This window comes from Cicer arietinum, chromosome 4 (assembly GCF_000331145.2).
Source record: "Cicer arietinum cultivar CDC Frontier isolate Library 1 chromosome 4, Cicar.CDCFrontier_v2.0, whole genome shotgun sequence".
Lineage (NCBI taxonomy): Eukaryota > Viridiplantae > Streptophyta > Magnoliopsida > Fabales > Fabaceae > Cicer > Cicer arietinum.
In genome coordinates, this window is record NC_021163.2 from 44,035,577 (window position 1) to 44,052,744 (window position 17,168).

The 17,168-nt window shown below is 33.4% G+C and overlaps 1 protein-coding gene across 1 annotated transcript; it reads left to right on the forward strand.

Moving 5' to 3' along the window:
- The first annotated feature begins 1,381 nt into the window (after positions 1-1,381).
- Positions 1,382-16,000, forward strand: LOC101489174 (uncharacterized). The gene is made up of 10 exons (XM_004514806.4): positions 1,382-2,344; positions 4,991-5,118; positions 6,389-6,529; positions 7,265-7,351; positions 7,821-7,974; positions 9,771-9,830; positions 11,913-12,341; positions 14,272-14,567; positions 14,774-14,903; positions 15,237-16,000. Exons 1-10 carry the CDS (start codon positions 1,460-1,462, stop codon positions 15,768-15,770), a joined length of 2,844 nt encoding a protein of 947 aa, XP_004514863.1. The 5' UTR covers positions 1,382-1,459; the 3' UTR covers positions 15,771-16,000.
- Positions 16,001-17,168: the final 1,168 nt, after the last annotated feature.

The window sequence follows — 17,168 nt, forward strand, 5'->3', positions numbered from 1 at the left end:
CTACGTAACTTTGATTTCTCCATCACACATAGAGATACATAGGAGTAAGATCGCACTCTTGTCAAACACAGTAATAAAATTTCTTTTTTTTTTCTTTTCTATTTTAAGCATTCTTTTATTTCAACATCACATTCATAAAAAAAAAACAATTTATATTTGTATTTCTAAAAAGAAGAAAGTAAATAATTTTAAGTTAACATAAATTTTACACAATTAATTACTAGTAGCCGATTTTTAACGGATCTCATAGGGTGCTAATATTTTCTCTGTGCATAATCGACTCTCAAACTCTAAACTTGGTTTCAAATACCATTATTTTTATTTTTAAGGGTTTTCCAATATTTTTTCTATTTTTAATAAACTTTGGTGACTCCATTATATTTGAGCAACACTCAAAATATTAGGTCGTGACACATACCTAACAGAGAACTTTGTATCTTCTTTCGTCCATGAAGATGAAGAGAAAATAAAAAAAAAATTGAATGAGATACGATCCAGAAGAACACGATGAACGATAAATTGAATGAAGAGGAGAAGAAATAAGATGAACCGTGAAAACCAGAAGAACACAATGGAATGAAATTAAGATTATGGTTCGCATTTGAGTTCTCAAGGGATTAAGGTTCACATTTTTTATGCTTTTTATAAGTAAATGATGTAGTAAAATAGGAAATCTGTTTTTAAAAATAAGAAATTTGTTTTATAAATTTAGAATAATAATAAAATGTAATTAATCTACATCGAATCGTCCATGTCATCTATTTTTGTGACACATCATTAAAAAAAATACACTTTATCAAGTTTTGGACTAAAATTTTATTTGGAGATCATAATGAAATAAAAAAATAAAAAATCAGAAGATTATTTTTGTGATTTTGCTAAAATAGATAAACTAAAACTGGAGTTAAATTTTATTTATTTGAAAGTATTGTATAATAAATTTTATTCGTAACAAAGAGATACAAATGCAATTTTTTTTTTAATTTGTGCATATTATTAATGTATATAATAACTAATATTAATTATTATTTTTAAATAAATGTAGAAAATTTTAACTTAAAATATATCGTTCAATATAAAATAGTGAATGAGCGTTAAATGCTTATGTGTATATATTTATGTGAGCAAACAAATTTATAATCCAATTAAAAAGCACATATTTATAAAAATAAAATAAAAACCAACATTTATAGTTAAAAGGAAATCATAGTCTTTTAAAAAAACAAAGAAATCAAAGTTTAACTTATATTTTTTTGCCACTTTTTTTAAACCAATTAATAAAATGGTTACAAGTTTGGTTCGGTTTTTAAAACAATTAAAAAAATAAATTGATATTTGTATTTTATCGCTAGTGTAGCTCCATCAATAAAACACTGCGTGGCCACGCAGTAGTATCATTTGTAGCAGCACAGTTACCATTTAGAGTAGCGTTCATTCTCTGCTTCCATAAACGATAACAATGGAAGCTTTCTGTTTCTCATTCACCACCTCACACTCACACTTTTCCTTACACTCCAAACACAACCCTTCCTCATTCTCCTCCTCAACCGCCACACCTATTTCCTTCTCCCTAAAACCGCCTCCTGACTCCAATAACTCCGCATCTCCCGCACCCTCCCCCGTCCCCTTCCGCCGCCCTTCCAAACCCCTCGAAATTAAAACTAAAACAACTACTCCTCCTCCAAACCCTAAACCTGCTCCAATCTTAAATCCTCTCAAAAACCCCTTCCATTCCTCCAATTCACTCACTAATAAGCTTTGGCTCACAAGCAAACTCTCTCCTCCTCCTCCTCCTCCACCTCCACCTCCGCCCTTGCCGCCTCCTAGTGAACTGGAACCAGAGGATGAAATTTCAGTTAAGGACGTTGAAGACGGCGAAGGTGAGAGTTCTGATGACCGGACTGAGTTTCGACAACCAGGGAAAATCTTCGTAGGGAACTTGCCAGGTTGGGTAAAAAAACACGAGGTTTCGGAATTCTTCCGGCAATTCGGACCGATAAAGAACGTGATTTTGATTAGAGGTCACAATGACACGGAGAGGAACGCAGGGTTTGGGTTTGTCATTTACGAAGGTGAGACGGCGGATAATTCGGCGATGAAGGCTGTGGAATTCGACGGGGTTGAGTTCCACGGAAGAGTCTTGACAGTGAAACTTGATGATGGGAAGAGGTGGAAGGAGAAAACGGTCGAGAGGGAAAAGTGGTTGCGTGGGAATGATGAGAAGGAGTATCGGTCCACGTGGCATGAGGAGAGGGATGGTTCCAGGAAGGAGTTTCAGAAGGTTCTGGAAACGGAGCCGGAGAATTGGCAGGCGGTTGTTCGTTCTTTCGAGAGAATTAAGAAGGTTGGTCATCTTAACGTTAGTATGCACTTTGTTTATGTCTCTCTTCAATTGTTGATTGTTTGTTGAATTAATATGAACCACGTACATAGACATGGGACACTACTTAAACCAATGTTATCAATGCCGGAATGCTGAAAATCCGCAATGTGAAGTAGCATATAACATCGCAGGCAAATAGCAGAAGCCATATAGCGGTTAAATCATATATATATATATATAAGGCATGCTGCATACAAGTAAAAAAAGCTATGGAGGCAAAGCGTAGCTTAAATATTGAAAGGTTTAGGTATTATGATGAATATGGGAGTAGGTTTTTTTTAAAGAAGGTAATGTTTGGCATACATACATGTATACTCTTCAATTTTATTATTTTTAAAACCCTAAAATTTTCTCAGTTCAACTAACGCCACTACATCTGCAAGCAAGGATAGCGTCGCAGTTTTCATAGTGGATTCATCAAAAGTGGCTATCCTATAGTGCTAACATGCTTTAGTTTCAATGTTGTACAAGTGTCAAACACTCAAACATGCCTTCAACCTTAAAGTATTGGTTCTACATGTTGATAGTTATGCAGTGGAATCTGTTGCATAACTTTTTACTCTGGTTAGATTAGAAGGTTCCTTGTGTAACTTTTTCTTTTAGACAAAGTATTCGCAGTATGTGATTCTATGTTTTTTGTCAATCTTAAGGGTCAGTTTGGTGTACTAATAGAAATTGAAGGATGAAAAGTTCATGTCTGAGTTTACCATGGGGATGAATTTTACATGGCAAACATGTCTGACTTTTCCATTGGGATGAGTTTTATATGAAAAGCATGCCGTGAACTTTTTGTGGGGTACCAAACTCACAAGGGTTAACAGTGATACATTGCTACAAGTCATATCAAAATGAGGGGGCAATGATAGTATTCTAAAAATTAGTAAACCCCCAAATTTTTCCATAACTTTTTTGTCAGTGGGCACATTAATCCTTGAGAAAGAGAAAACCTTACCCTGGTTCTTGTTCATCACAATGGTCATTTATGTTGATTCTGTAAGGGACTAATGTATTTGGTGTCTAAGGACTAAAGGGCTGACATTTATGGTTCGTAAGGACCAAGGTAGAGTTTTTGTGTTCTGCTAGCAGGTTTCCCAATGACAGATTTAGTAGTTTGTTGTTTAAAAGTTGAAGAGAAAACTGAAACTAGATTAATTCATGCGTGTGACAAAATATCCATTAAATATGCAATTTTAAAGGCAGCTAGGTTGTTCTGTAGAAACTCCATAGTTGTAAGCCTGAACTGTTAGACCTTTGCTGTTTTATGCCAAGACCAATTAATATGAGGTGGGCTTTTTTCTTTCTCGTACTGTTCATTTCGAGGGACTAGGACAGTGGGTGTGAAAAGATTAGGATGTAGCATGTGGAGGGTACTAACTACACCAGATAGATAGCAGGTTCCTTGAATTTCTTCAGTATACCAGTCTATATGGTCCAATTCTTTTTGCACACTTAATTAGGCAATGATATTTATTCAAAGTCCCCCAGCTAATGCAAAACATAAATAATCGGATCATCGGGGTAAAAGTAAGGATTGTTGCAAAAGCTATTTTCTTTATTGTTAATTGTAAATTCATGTTTACATCTTAATATTACAAACTAGGGAATCAGAAACTCAAACCATGATTGATAAATTAAAAATGTTTCTTCTGTGAAATGTAAGAGTAAAAGGTCTCTGTTTTTGGTCAGAGGCTATGGGCTAATAATAGTTGATTTATAATACTCTTCATTTTACTTTTCTTAGTTATGTTTTTTTGTTTATTAAAAGGATTTATTGTCATCTACCCTTAATTTAAATGGGAAGATATAAATTTCTTGTAGAATTTGTCAACAATAATGTGTGGTTTTTATTATTTCATTTTTATTTTGTGTTGTATACTCATCGTGATGAAGTTTAGTTGTCATTTTCATTAGTAATGTATGCTGTTTATTCTTCTTTAAACCTGTCTAATGACGTTGACTTGAAATTTTTCTTCGTATTCAGTGATGATTGTTGTCACCTTTTAACAAGGTTGTTTCAAGTATGGGTCTTTGGGTTTTTACTAGCACAAAGCTTGCATCAATGTTATATTACTGATTACTGAATTTGTCTCAGCATTCACTTTTGACTCTAACTTCTATATCTGTCCCTAAATATAGGATATCGTTGACTAAATTACAAGAATAATGAAAGTTGGCAGTTTAACAATTAATATTGTTTTTCTAAGTTTACCTTTCAAATTAATTTATCTTTTCCATTATTGCTTATAGAAAAAGAGATGTAATCATTCAGGGTAATTTGGTAAAGAAATAATTAATATAGCTGAACATTTTGAAGAAAGTCCTATAAAAGGAACAAGTAAATTTCTCATGAAGATTCTATATTTAAGGATGGCGGTAATATGTTTTTAGAAGAATTTTTTATCCTTTCCCCAGTTTTACTGCCCATATTTTCTAAATAATAATACTTTCTTTTATTTAAAGGAAAAAATGAAGGCAATATGTATGTTATTTATGCTTATGTGGTTGCATGAAATTTTTTAACATGCACCTGTGACTTTGACTTTTATTTTCTGTAATTTGATTAATAAGTGATTGCTTTTGGTTTCATTTTGTTCATATTTTTTTCAGCCTGCCCGAAAAGAATATGGCTTGATGATTAAATATTATGCACGGCGAGGGGACATGCATCATGCACGTCAAACATTTGAGAGCATGCGAGCAAGAGGGATTGAGCCATCTTCACATGTGTACAGTAGGTAAAATTATTAATGAGATCTTGCTAGAGCTGTGATATAATTTAATATAATCAGTTGAACTTTTGTTCGAGGTTTTAAGCTGATGCCACATTTTGAAAATGTGAGTAAAGGAATTTTTCTTTCCACCATCACAAACGTGAGCTCATTAATCACTGGTGGCTAATCCCAGTGTTTTCCAGCCCCTTGCTGGCCACCTATGACCCCTTACTACATGACCTTAATCGTGCACTTTTTTCCCAGGCTTCTGCTAACCGTCTGTTTCAGTTGCAGCTCCATTCACCCTCTGTTCTGCTACTCAATCCCTTACTGTAGTGTTTTTTTACCATGGCCAATTAATTAGGAATATATTTCATTTGTTTAGTTTCGAGTATTCTTTTAACATAAGAATATACGTATATCATAAGTTATTTATGTTGGACCTATACTTTTTGACATAGTGGCCATCCTGCTATATTACCCTGTTTACCCTGTCATAGTGTTTTTTGGGCCCAGCCGCTCCGCGCTGCTATCCAAGATTGATAACTATGGTTTACTTCGTGGATTTTAATAGGAACTGGATCAGATCATGTTGAGAAAGTGTATATAATGTAACTGTTAAGAGTCCCACATTGAATGAGATAAGACCTCACAACGTGTTTATAAGTGGTGGGTAGTCCTCACCCTACAAGCCGGTTTTGTGGGGGATATGTAGGGTCCAAATCAAATTTTAAGAGTAACGTTTCACTATAACCATTGATATCAATATGATTCAACAACAATATAGATTGAAGAATAATGCTAGCAACACACTATTTAACCGATATAATAACACAAAGCATTTGATATTGACTCCTTAGTCATAAATAACCTAATTGTTATCTCTCGCAACTCTTCTCTAGTTTTATATTTCTCTGTAGCTTACTACAGAGTTTTCACGTATGGCCACACTTGCTGTTACCGTTAGTTACTCCAGTCATGCCAGATTCCCTTGCCCACTTTGGGATCTGATATCTTACAGTTCTTCCTCACATGCACCCTCATAATGCAAGATTTCCTAAATTTCTTTGAGGGATTCGTTTGGTATATATTCAAAGGGGTTGAAATCTTTTTCATTACTTTGGATTTTGTGTGTGTTCTATTATGTATGGTCTTTGGTTTATGGAGGAGAATATTGTACCCTTCCCTTTGCAATCTTTCTTTTCTTCAAATTAAATTCCTTTTTTACATTAAAAAGTACTATTGTTATCCTTTCTTCTGACTTTAAATATTAATACATGTTAAATGTTTGCAGTCTGATTCATGCTTATGTAGTTGGTAGAGACATGGAAGAAGCATTACATTGTGTTAAAAAGATGAAGGAAGAGGGCATTGAAATGAGTATTGTGACCTACAGTATAATTGTGGGGGGATATGCTAAAGTGGGCAATGCTGAGTAAGTAAGCTACGCAAATTTCCCCCTTGACTTTTTTTTTTATAAAATATATTGTTTATGGTAATTAGTTCAACTCTTACGTCAAGTTATATGAATTCTATTTGTCTCTAACTTTCCCCCTCCCTGCAATTAGCTACTGCCTGTGAGAGTCCTTTGGGATTGAAACACAAATGATGCAAATACCCACTTGTGTTGAAATTTTTTTAGTGTAAATATTGTTGAAAATAGAGCCGGAAAGGATAAAACTCATAGTGCTTGGGTATAAAGCTTTGATAAAATGTATAGCAACAACAAAATCCTTTTTAATTAGGTGGAATCGGTTACTCTAATCAATGTCATAAATCATGTTTAATGACAATCCATTTAATGTGATGGACTACAAGGATTAAACAATGTCATAAAAACATGGTACACTATATTGTTGCATCAATTATTGTTGATATCACTAGGTTTCTCATCCCTACCCCCTAAAATGTGAAGTATGCTGCTATGGTTGGTTTCAGTATCTTTCTCATATCAAGTGCTTGAGTTGACTTTGAACTTGTTGATTTATTTTCCTGGTATCATACCTAAATAACCCCGCTCATCTTTTCTATCATTTTTCCTGGGGATGTGGTGAAAGATTTTGTTTAGTTTGATTTAGGAAAATAATTTTGATCTCCTGTTAATAACTAAATGAAGAGTAAAGCATCAGTGTCCATCTTGGAGATAACACTATTTGATGTTGTTTGGAAGTGCTGCAGATAACTGGTTTAAGGAGGCTAAAGAGAGGCTTCCATCTTTAAATGCAGTCATTTATGGGAGCATTATTTATGCACACTGGTGAGCATTCAGCCTTCTTTTATGGGATCAATTTTATATGTATTATCCAAAACCTTTGATTGTCATATATTATTTTTGGCTTTTGTAAAAAATAATAGTTTGTGTTTTGTTTGGAGAACTATCTTTCGAATTTGTGTTATTTCCTTCTGTTTTTCCTTTACTTTATCTCTAAGCTTTAATATTAAATTAAATAGTTCATGAAGTTTTAGTAGCGAAATTTTTAAAAATAAAAATCCTTGTAGCAGTGTTTACTAAGACAAAAATAATTACCATTCAAGTGGTTTGTTTATTAAATCAATATTTGGTTAACTATTAACTACTCCGTTATTCACTAGTGTGGTCAATGTTTGTGGCTTGGTAATTATTGTTACTAAGGTTTTGGTTTATGACCAAATGATTCTTATTTCTATTCATTGTCCTTCCTCTGCCCTTTTTATTTATTGTTCGGACATCCTGATGTGTTTTACAGTCAAACCTGCAATATGGGTCGTGCTGAAGCCTTGGTTAGGGAAATGGAAGAACAAGGGATAGATGCTCCCATTGACATATATCATACCATGATGGATGGTTATACAATGATTGGCAATGAAGAGAAATGCTTAATTGTGTTTGAAAGGCTTAAGGTATAGCTTGTTTATAGGTTTTTCTGTGATCATTGGCTTTGTAGTTTTCTTATGCTGTGTGCTGTCACAAATTATATATATTTTAAAAGAAAGCATTCCAGTTCATAAGAAGATCTACTTGTATGTAAGCTTCTTTTGCAAAATTAGATTTTCTTTGCATACTTTTGTCTGTACTCTCGCTTTCCTCTTGAATTTTGCATCATAATTCAATTTTTTGGGATTTTTTCCTACTGTTTGAATAACAGAATATTTCTTCAAGCATATGCTTTTGAACTTTTCATTAGTCTCATAAATTTTTTCCTTCTCTAGTTATTGGAAACTTCCCTTTTTAGTGCTACTATAGAATGTTCAAATTTAGCTAGCAGTTATTGGTTGTATACTGTTGGTACTCAACCTCAACTATTAGATTAATAGATGTGCTAGGTTACTGATATATATATATTAACATCCCATATAGTCGCATGAATAGTATTTTGATGCTTTCTGTCTTCTCTATTTCTTACCTACAATTTCAATTCAACATGTTATCTGAGTGATACCATGCTTCATGAATCATGTCCTGATCTTCTAATGAGCTCCCTGAAATCTAGAACTCATTTTGTTTGGTCATCCTCTCCCATGGTATCAGGGAACCTTGGTTACAGTTGGTTTTAGTCGGTTATCGTGTGATTAGGAAGTCATAGGTTTGGGTTGTGGAATTGGCCTCTTTCAATTGCAGGGTAAGGCTGCCTACAATAGGTTTGTAATGGGTCCAACCCTTCCATAGATGTTGTCATGGAAGGAGCTTTATAGGATTTAGCATCGAGTTGCCTTGTTTTCTTGCCTCTTCCTTGGTATCTTTACACTGTGACTCCCCCTTCCTCAGTATCTTCACACTCTGACTCCCCCTTCCCAATGTCTGTGTTTTGACTTTAGCCATTGGAATCTTTTTCTCCCTCCCTCGTCTTTCATGCAGTTTCAAGCCAACATTAGCGCCTGTTTCCATATCCTCCTCATCATGATTTTCTGTGCACTGCAGCTAGAATCTCCATTTCTGAACCTTTTGCAGTATCGGATCAATCATCTACTTGGATCTGAAGTTTCCCTGTTACTGCACAGCCATGTACTTCCACTCCCTGGCATGTGGTCCTTATGGAAGTGTGTCATGGTGCACCTCTGGCCATCTTCTCCCCGTTCTCTACCTGTCCCCGACTTCAGTGGGACATTCCAAGCTCCGGCCACTCTCCCTTGTGGTTTTCCCTGTTTGGCCACTGTTAGAATATTAGAAAATATCTTATAATATCTTTTATATTATATTAGAGTATCTTAAATTATTTCTTAGGATCAATTTATAATCATAAAGATATCTTAGAATGTCTCATTATTATTATGATTTATTCCTTATTTAGGATTGAGTCTATGTTTTTCTATAAATAGAGATTAGTATTGAGTCTTTTGTAATCAAGTTAGCATAAAGCTCTTATCAATAATATTCAAACCCTTATTATTTTCTCTTCTCCTTTTCTCTAAAATTCCACAACTTCAACAGTCACAATGCAGATTTTTGTAATATTTGTAATTTTAATTGAGAAAATAATATATAATAAACAATATCTAGTTATTTAATCATTTTGTGCAAAATGTGTATAGGATGTTTGTTTACTTCTTGGTTCTTAGGAAAGGAGTCTCTGTTTTCGTTTGAAATTGTACCCTTTTTTTTGGAAATGTAACATTTGATATATTGCTTACGAATCACCTTGATCTACTAAATGTGATTTCTAAAACCATTTGTTCAAATGTACCTTTTTCTCATGAAGGAATGTGGTTTCTCTCCCTCGGTTGTCAGCTATGGTTGTCTTATTAATCTTTACACCAAGGTAAGACATTTCATTTTTAACATTTATTTGTTCATTTGTGTTATTGGGTTCATCTATCTCTTTCAGTAGTTACTACGGTTTTCATGCAAATGTAGGCTTCTCACAATTATGTTGATTATCATACTAATAGAATTTAACGTTATTTAAACCAAAAAGATATTAAGATTAATGTATAAATTTGAAATATATAAAAATATGAATTAGATGATTACATTCTTGATCTCCAAATTTTTGAACATTTGATGAAATATGAAGATAACGAACAGTTAGAACATGTCCTATATTTAATATCGGAGATAGTATTAAAATATGTGAAAAACAGATAAAATAGGATCTAACCTTGTGCACAGAAGCTGGACAGGTCCACAAATTTACTGGGCTACAGCTGTCATTCCTTATTTCTTTGAAATATATTATATTATTTAAAATAATAGTTTAAAATATATCATACTAACTGAAATATGAAAATAAATAAAATATTCAAATGTAGTATTAACTATTTATATTCTTATTTGTTCAATAAATAATATTATTATTTATGGTATTATTTATTGTACTCCCTACATCCCAAAATAATTGTTGCAGTTGACCAATCACACAAATTAAGAAAAGATGATAAATGAAAAAGAGAGAAAATTGATGTTATGAAATTATCCTTATTAACCATTAACCATTGGTCATTGCAAATTATCATTAACGCAAGGGTACAATTGAAAAAAAGAAATTAAAATTGCTTTGAAAACTAAAAGTGACAGTCTTTTTTAGACAATTTTTTTTTGCAAATGACAGTTGTTTGGGATGGAGGGAGTATTATCTATTCATTCTTAATTATTTATAGTTATATATATATAGGGGCCATATCTAGTTAGGAAGGAGATTTTATATGAGAGTGAAAGGGGTCATTACCAACCCTTAGCTTAAAATAAATGGCTAAGATTAATACATCATTTAATGAACTCATGTGACCTGTTTCAATTCTCTCCCATGACTGTTCAATGTTTAACTACATCCACAAATTTCGCTTCAGCTTTTCATGTGTCTATCATGTCGTAATGGTCAGAAAGGAAAAACTCTTTGGCACCATGAAACTATCTACGAGACTACCAATTGCTTTTTCAGGCTTGTACTCTGTAATACGATCTCACTCATATCCTCACGTTGTTCCTATTGTCTTGTTTGATCTTCTCTACACATAGTGGTTTTGACGTGTCTATATGTTGCATCAGAACACATTCTCTAACTCTCAAGATTTTCCCAAAACAAAACAAAAAGGCATATTGAAGTACAAATTTAGTTTCTTTTAGTTGCAACTTTGTAACAACAAAACAAGGATTTTCTAAAAAAATTGCAAATTGACATACAGTCAGAGGATTTAAGGGAATTTAGTGTGGCTACAAGGCCAGGTTTCATGGATGAAATCACAGTCCAAGCGTTGAACCCCTGTCAAAAGCCTTGTAACAAGTATTAAAAGGATTGAATCCCACAACCAAATTCAGCATAACAGGTTTTTCTTTCTCCAACCTACCAATTTTGAGCATATATATATACGAACCAGGAGAGAAAAAAATATACAAAATCGTTCCAAAATAAAAAATTAACTCATATAAGACCAATATGTGATATTCATTTGGTGGTTTTCATCAAAGAACAGATGGAGACAAAAATGGAGATGTGAGTGTCTTTGTCTTTTAATTATGGGGCTTGTTTACTAAGGAGAGAGAAGACAGAAGATTAATGTCTACATGAGTGTCTTGAGTGAGGGTTAAAATCACAACCATCCATTTTGATCCAATGGCTAATAATGAGGCCTCTCACTCTCATATAAAATCTCCTTTCTCACTAGATATGGCCCTATATATAGTTATTTCATAAATACGAACAATATTACAATAGTGGCTATCCTGCTACACCCTCTCCTAGTTTTTGGGTTGGCTATTCTGTGCCGCTATCCAAGATTAATGACATAGATTCCACCATACAAAAATGAGTTCGGTACATATGATTTGCATATTCTAGCTTAACTAAACGGGCTGAGTTTTGAGATATTTAGTTAATTTACATCTGTTTTATCTTCCTTGTCAGATAGGAAAAGTTTCTAAAGCATTGGAGATTAGCAGAGTGATGAAAACGGTTGGCATAAAACATAACTTGAAGACTTACTCTATGTTGTTCAATGGATTTATGAAATTGAAAGATTGGGCCAATGCATTCTCTATATTTGAAGACATTACTAAAGATGGTTTGAAGCCTGATGTAATACTTTACAATAACATTGTAAAAGCTTTTTGTGGAATGGGTAATATGGATCGTGCCATTTGTATTGTGAAGCAAATGCAGAGGGAGAGGCATAAAGCCACAACACGCACATATTTGCCTATTATTCATGGTTTTGCTAGAGCTGGAGAGACAGGGAGAGCCTTGGAGATTTTTGATAAGATGAGGAGGAGTGGCTGTATTCCTACTGTGCACACATATAATGCTCTTATTCTTGGCCTTGTTGAGAAGCGTCAGGTAACTTGTGGTTGACCAACAATTGTCAATTGAGTTACATATGACATGACATGGTTTTTACTACTTTTTGTTATCTTTTTCTGTTTATTTATGAGTTTCGAAGAGGAAAAAAATTGATTAAGAGCCAACTGCAGTAATAAGTTAAATAACATCGTCGTTGGTTTACAATTGCTTTTTTCAAGAAAATCTGAATCTAGTTGATTTAAATAAAAAAAATTGAAGTTTTGAGATTAGAAAGTTTTTCGGTTCAATTGATGGCTATGAAGTGGAAAATGGCACATCAATGGCATGTACCAGTAGCTTCCACTGCTTATATTAACAAGCTTTCAACAGTGATGTGTTCTTGAAGAATTGCAGAAACATTAAAATTAAGGATGGCCTTTAATAATGAAAAATGCTAAAAAGATTGTGATTAAAAAAGTTAAATTAGTTGGCATGGTGATACACCTAAACTATTGACTGGAGGACCTGATGATAAAGAGAAAAGCAACTGCCCCCAAGCTTTATCTTATAAGTTACTCAGGTGTTATTTGGTCTTCGTTTGTTCAGTATGCATTAGTAGTAGTTTAAAGTTGCAATGCTTTAGGGATTTTCCTGTTTCAATTGATTAGTCTTAATATATTGGTTCTTAATATAATCTAATGGCATCAATTGATTAGTTTTGTTGACGGACTTGTGGGATGAACCATCTTGCTCTATTATGTTTTCTTTGATCTTTTACACTACTCAGATCTATTTCATTGCAGACCGAACAAAATCCATTCGATCAAACTGTTAGATATAAGGGATGATTTCATCAGCTTTTATTGCGAAAAATTCAAGTTCCACATTGACTAAAGCTAAGGCTCAAATAGAGCTTATAAAACTTAGACAGTCCTCACCTTTTGATCCTATATTGTGGATGAGTTAAGACCCTAAGCTAAAATTAAAAGATGGTATCAGAGTCTGTGTTAGACCCACTGTTGGGCCACTCATATAGTCCATACATTAGGCCCATAGCATTGTGTGAGGAAGCTTGTTGGAAAGCCACCTTAATTACATCCCACTCCTAGCTACCTTAATTGTAGCAACTTTGGGCTGCCTTCATTGCATGCCTCTAGCACCTTCAGTGTGTTGGTTGTGAGCGGGTGTTTAGTCTAACGTTGCCTAGAGATATGATGGTCTAAGTAGTACTTATAAGTGATATTGTTTAGGTATTCATCACCCTACAAATCAATTGAGGAGTTGAGTTAAACCCTATGCTCAAATGCTAAGAGTTTTATTGTTTTAATTATGCATCTTTACCTTAGTGTATTTTATATTGCAAGCTGCTTTGCGTATTAAAATTCAGAGCACAGTGATTGAACAAATCAATTACTTCACTCTTTGCATTTGGGACAGTTAATGCTTGGCCCACTCCATGTAGCAACCTAACCCTGCTTTCCGGTGGTGGCTCTTTCTTTATACTAACCTTTGATAATCAAAGTTATTTGCTCACAACCTTCTCCAATCCAACTTAGATGCTTTCATTTGTAAAAAAGAGCCACACTTCCAATGTGAACTGTGAACACGAGGGGCCATTCAACTCAGTTTTATAATTGGCTTAACATGCAGAACTTGTGTTATTTGTAGACTTATCAAAACAAGAATCTCTTGTGTTGGATACATTTGTGTAGGTTTCTTGTTTATGTGAGTGTGAACTGTGAACATTTATTGGAGGGTACAATACTCTCCCAACTTATGAGTGTGTTTCAGTTGGTGCTGGCAAGTTAGAGTCGACTTTCTGCCAGTTGAACATGTTTCTCTTCAGTCACTAATTCGTCATTAGTCTAGTACATTTTCCCATATTAAATTTGCAACCTTCTTATTTTATCAGGATATATATTTTCTCCATTTTGATATTTCCTCAATCATGTAATACTTAATGTAATTACTGTTGCATTTCTTGTAGATGGAAAAGGCTGTACGAATATTGGATGAAATGAATCTGGCTGGTGTTAGCCCAGACGAACACACATATACAACTCTTATGCAAGGTTATGCTTCACTGGGTGATACTGGAAAGGCCTTTCAGTATTTCACGATATTGAAGAATAATGGCCTGGAGATTGATGTATATACTTATGAAGCATTGTTGAAGGCATGTTGCAAGTCAGGCAGAATGCAGAGTGCCCTAGCTGTCACAAAAGAAATGAGTGCAAGAAAGATTCCAAGAAACACCTTTGTCTACAACATTCTAATTGATGGGTATGAAATTAATAATTTACATCTTGCAGAATTTAACATGAAGTTTATATTTTTATCTGACATTTGATTATATATTCTTCAATAATGGCATTTTGTAATCTGTTTTCTTGTTTTTATTTTTCATTTTTACATGCTTATATAATTTAAATATTTTTTTGTCATTCAGTGGCTTCACAGCCTAGTTTTAACCTAGTTTTACTTTTTAGTTGGGCTCGGAGAGGTGATGTTTGGGAAGCTGCAGACTTGATGCAACAAATGAGAAAGGAAGGTGTTCAACCAGATATCCATACCTACACTTCTTTTATAAATGCTTGTTGTAAAGCTGGGGATATGCAGGTATGTTTGTTGATAAATAATTTATTACTGTCTTCAAAAAAAAAAAAAATTATTATTAAGGGTATAAGTGAATCGTTCCATACTTCTTCATATGTCATTAAAGATATAAGAATGAATTTTGTGTGGAAATTGTGCATCTCCTTTCAATTCTTTCTGCATGCTCTCACAAATGATCTTTTTGGCTTATGCAAGACGTTTTTTTTAGAATACTCGTTCTGCTTTCGTAGTGTTTAACCTCTTCAGCCCATGATTTTGAATAGCAGATTTTAAAAAATGTCAAATTGTTGCAATTTATTAATATAATTTGTTACTCATAGTTTTTGTGTGTGCCAGAATGCAACACAGATCATCGAAGAAATGGAAGCTCGTGGTATAAAACCAAACCTCAAAACCTACACCACTCTTATACATGGCTGGGCACGTGCTGCTTTTCCAGAGAAGGCTTTGAGGTGTTTTGAAGAGATGAAAGTGGCTGGATTGAAACCAGACAGAGCAGTGTACCATTGTCTCATGACATCTTTGCTATCAAGAGCCACCATTGCTCAGTCATACATTTATAGTGGCCTCTTGTCTATATGTAGAGAGATGGTAGAATCTGAGATGACTGTTGACATGGGAACTGCAGTCCACTGGTCGAGATGTTTACGCAAAATTGAAAGAACAGGAGGAGAATTGACTGAAGCCCTGCAAAAGACCTTTCCTCCTGATTGGATCTCGCATAATATTCTTGCGGTCAACTGTGAAATAGAATCTGCTGATCCTGAAATTGCTGCTGCTGATGATGATATTGTATATTATTCCAGTGGAAGTGATAACGATGAGTGCACTCACGATGAAGATTATGGTAATGGTATGTCATACAGATGAAGATTTTCTATTGTTATATTAAATGGAAGTAGCATAATGCCATAATTTTTGGTATTCTATCTATTTTTCTAAGATAAAAAGTGGGCGAAAATGATGATATCCTTTGATCTTCACTATGTTATGTTGTAACTTGTAAAGTCCTTTGCGTTGCATGTAATAACTTCAAATCAAGATGTGTTTTGGAAAATTGAAAATTTTAGCAATAAACTTGTAAATATTATCATTTGTAATTTTTAAGTTTTCTTGAAAACATTATTAGCATCCGGTAATTTGAACGAGACTATTTCAGGCAAAAAAAAGTAATCATTCAATGCTTTATAATCTTTTGTATAATGGTATTTAGTTTGTTGTCATCATAGACTAATGAATATTTTCAGTATTTTGATCAAGATCAAAGAACTCATTCCCAAGTAAATTATTTGTGGTCATAATCCTAAGAAATTGATGGAATAGAAATTATGAAAATGTATTTATTTGTATATCACATGTTTTTCTTTTTCCTAAAGTCAGTCTTATATATAAAGAACACAACTAAACCAATGTCTGTCTTTAGAAAAAGATTTTATTAAACACAGTTCAAACTTCCTCCAATAAATTGTGTTTGATAAAACATTTAGATATATAATATAGTATTGAAAGTCTTGTGATAGTGACATCTGATTTTTTATATTTACAAAATTGGTTTTCATGTATTCAATCATAGGATAAGTGGTGCAATTATTAATGTTCTCAATGTTAAAGACAATTATAAATAGTTCTTAAAAAAATAAAGTTGTTAATATTTATACTTGATTATTGATATCACCAATCATTTCTCGTTTATCCAATCAAAGGATCAGTTGTGCAATCAGTGGTGTCTAAAGCATTGAAGGTGACTTTATATATAATATAGTACTTGTGAAAATCAATATGTTGTCTCATGCAGATAGATTTCCAAGAAACCCTAATTTGCATGTGTAAGTGTTGATTTTAAGCTCTCTAGGAGTCCACCAAAACATCAACAACCAGTTAAAGGTGGATCAATTTGATGGTTAATTCTCATACACGGTTGTACGACAGATTTAAATCAAAGTGCAATACAAAGGTTTTTAATCCTTTGCAATGGAATGTACGTTTTTGGTGAAAAAATTGTGGTTTAATGCAAAAAAATCAGTGCAAAGTATTTTTAAATGAAATAAATCCAAACATGAAAGCAAGAAATTGATTGATACATAAAAAACACACAGTGTCATAATTGTAAAGTACATGAATTGTAGATTGTAAAAGGAATAAATTGCGAAGAAGTAAATTGCAAGAAATTTAACAAAGAAAAAGAAAAATGACAAGAAAGTAAAGGCATAAAAGTAAACAAAGAAAAAGAAAAATCACATCCTTAAGAATTTTAGAATGGATAATTGT

What these genes read in the sequence shown, in the direction of transcription:
- LOC101489174 (XM_004514806.4), top strand. Translation starts at nt 1,460, where the DNA reads ATGGAAGCTTTCTGTTTCTCATTCACCACCTCACACTCACACTTTTCC. An exon ending in AGCATTATTTATGCACACTG is followed by an intron (nt 7,352 to 7,820) that starts GTGAGCATTCAG and finishes TGTGTTTTACAG; the next exon opens with TCAAACCTGCAATATGGGTC. An exon ending in TTGTGTTTGAAAGGCTTAAG is followed by an intron (nt 7,975 to 9,770) that starts GTATAGCTTGTT and finishes TTTCTCATGAAG; the next exon opens with GAATGTGGTTTCTCTCCCTC.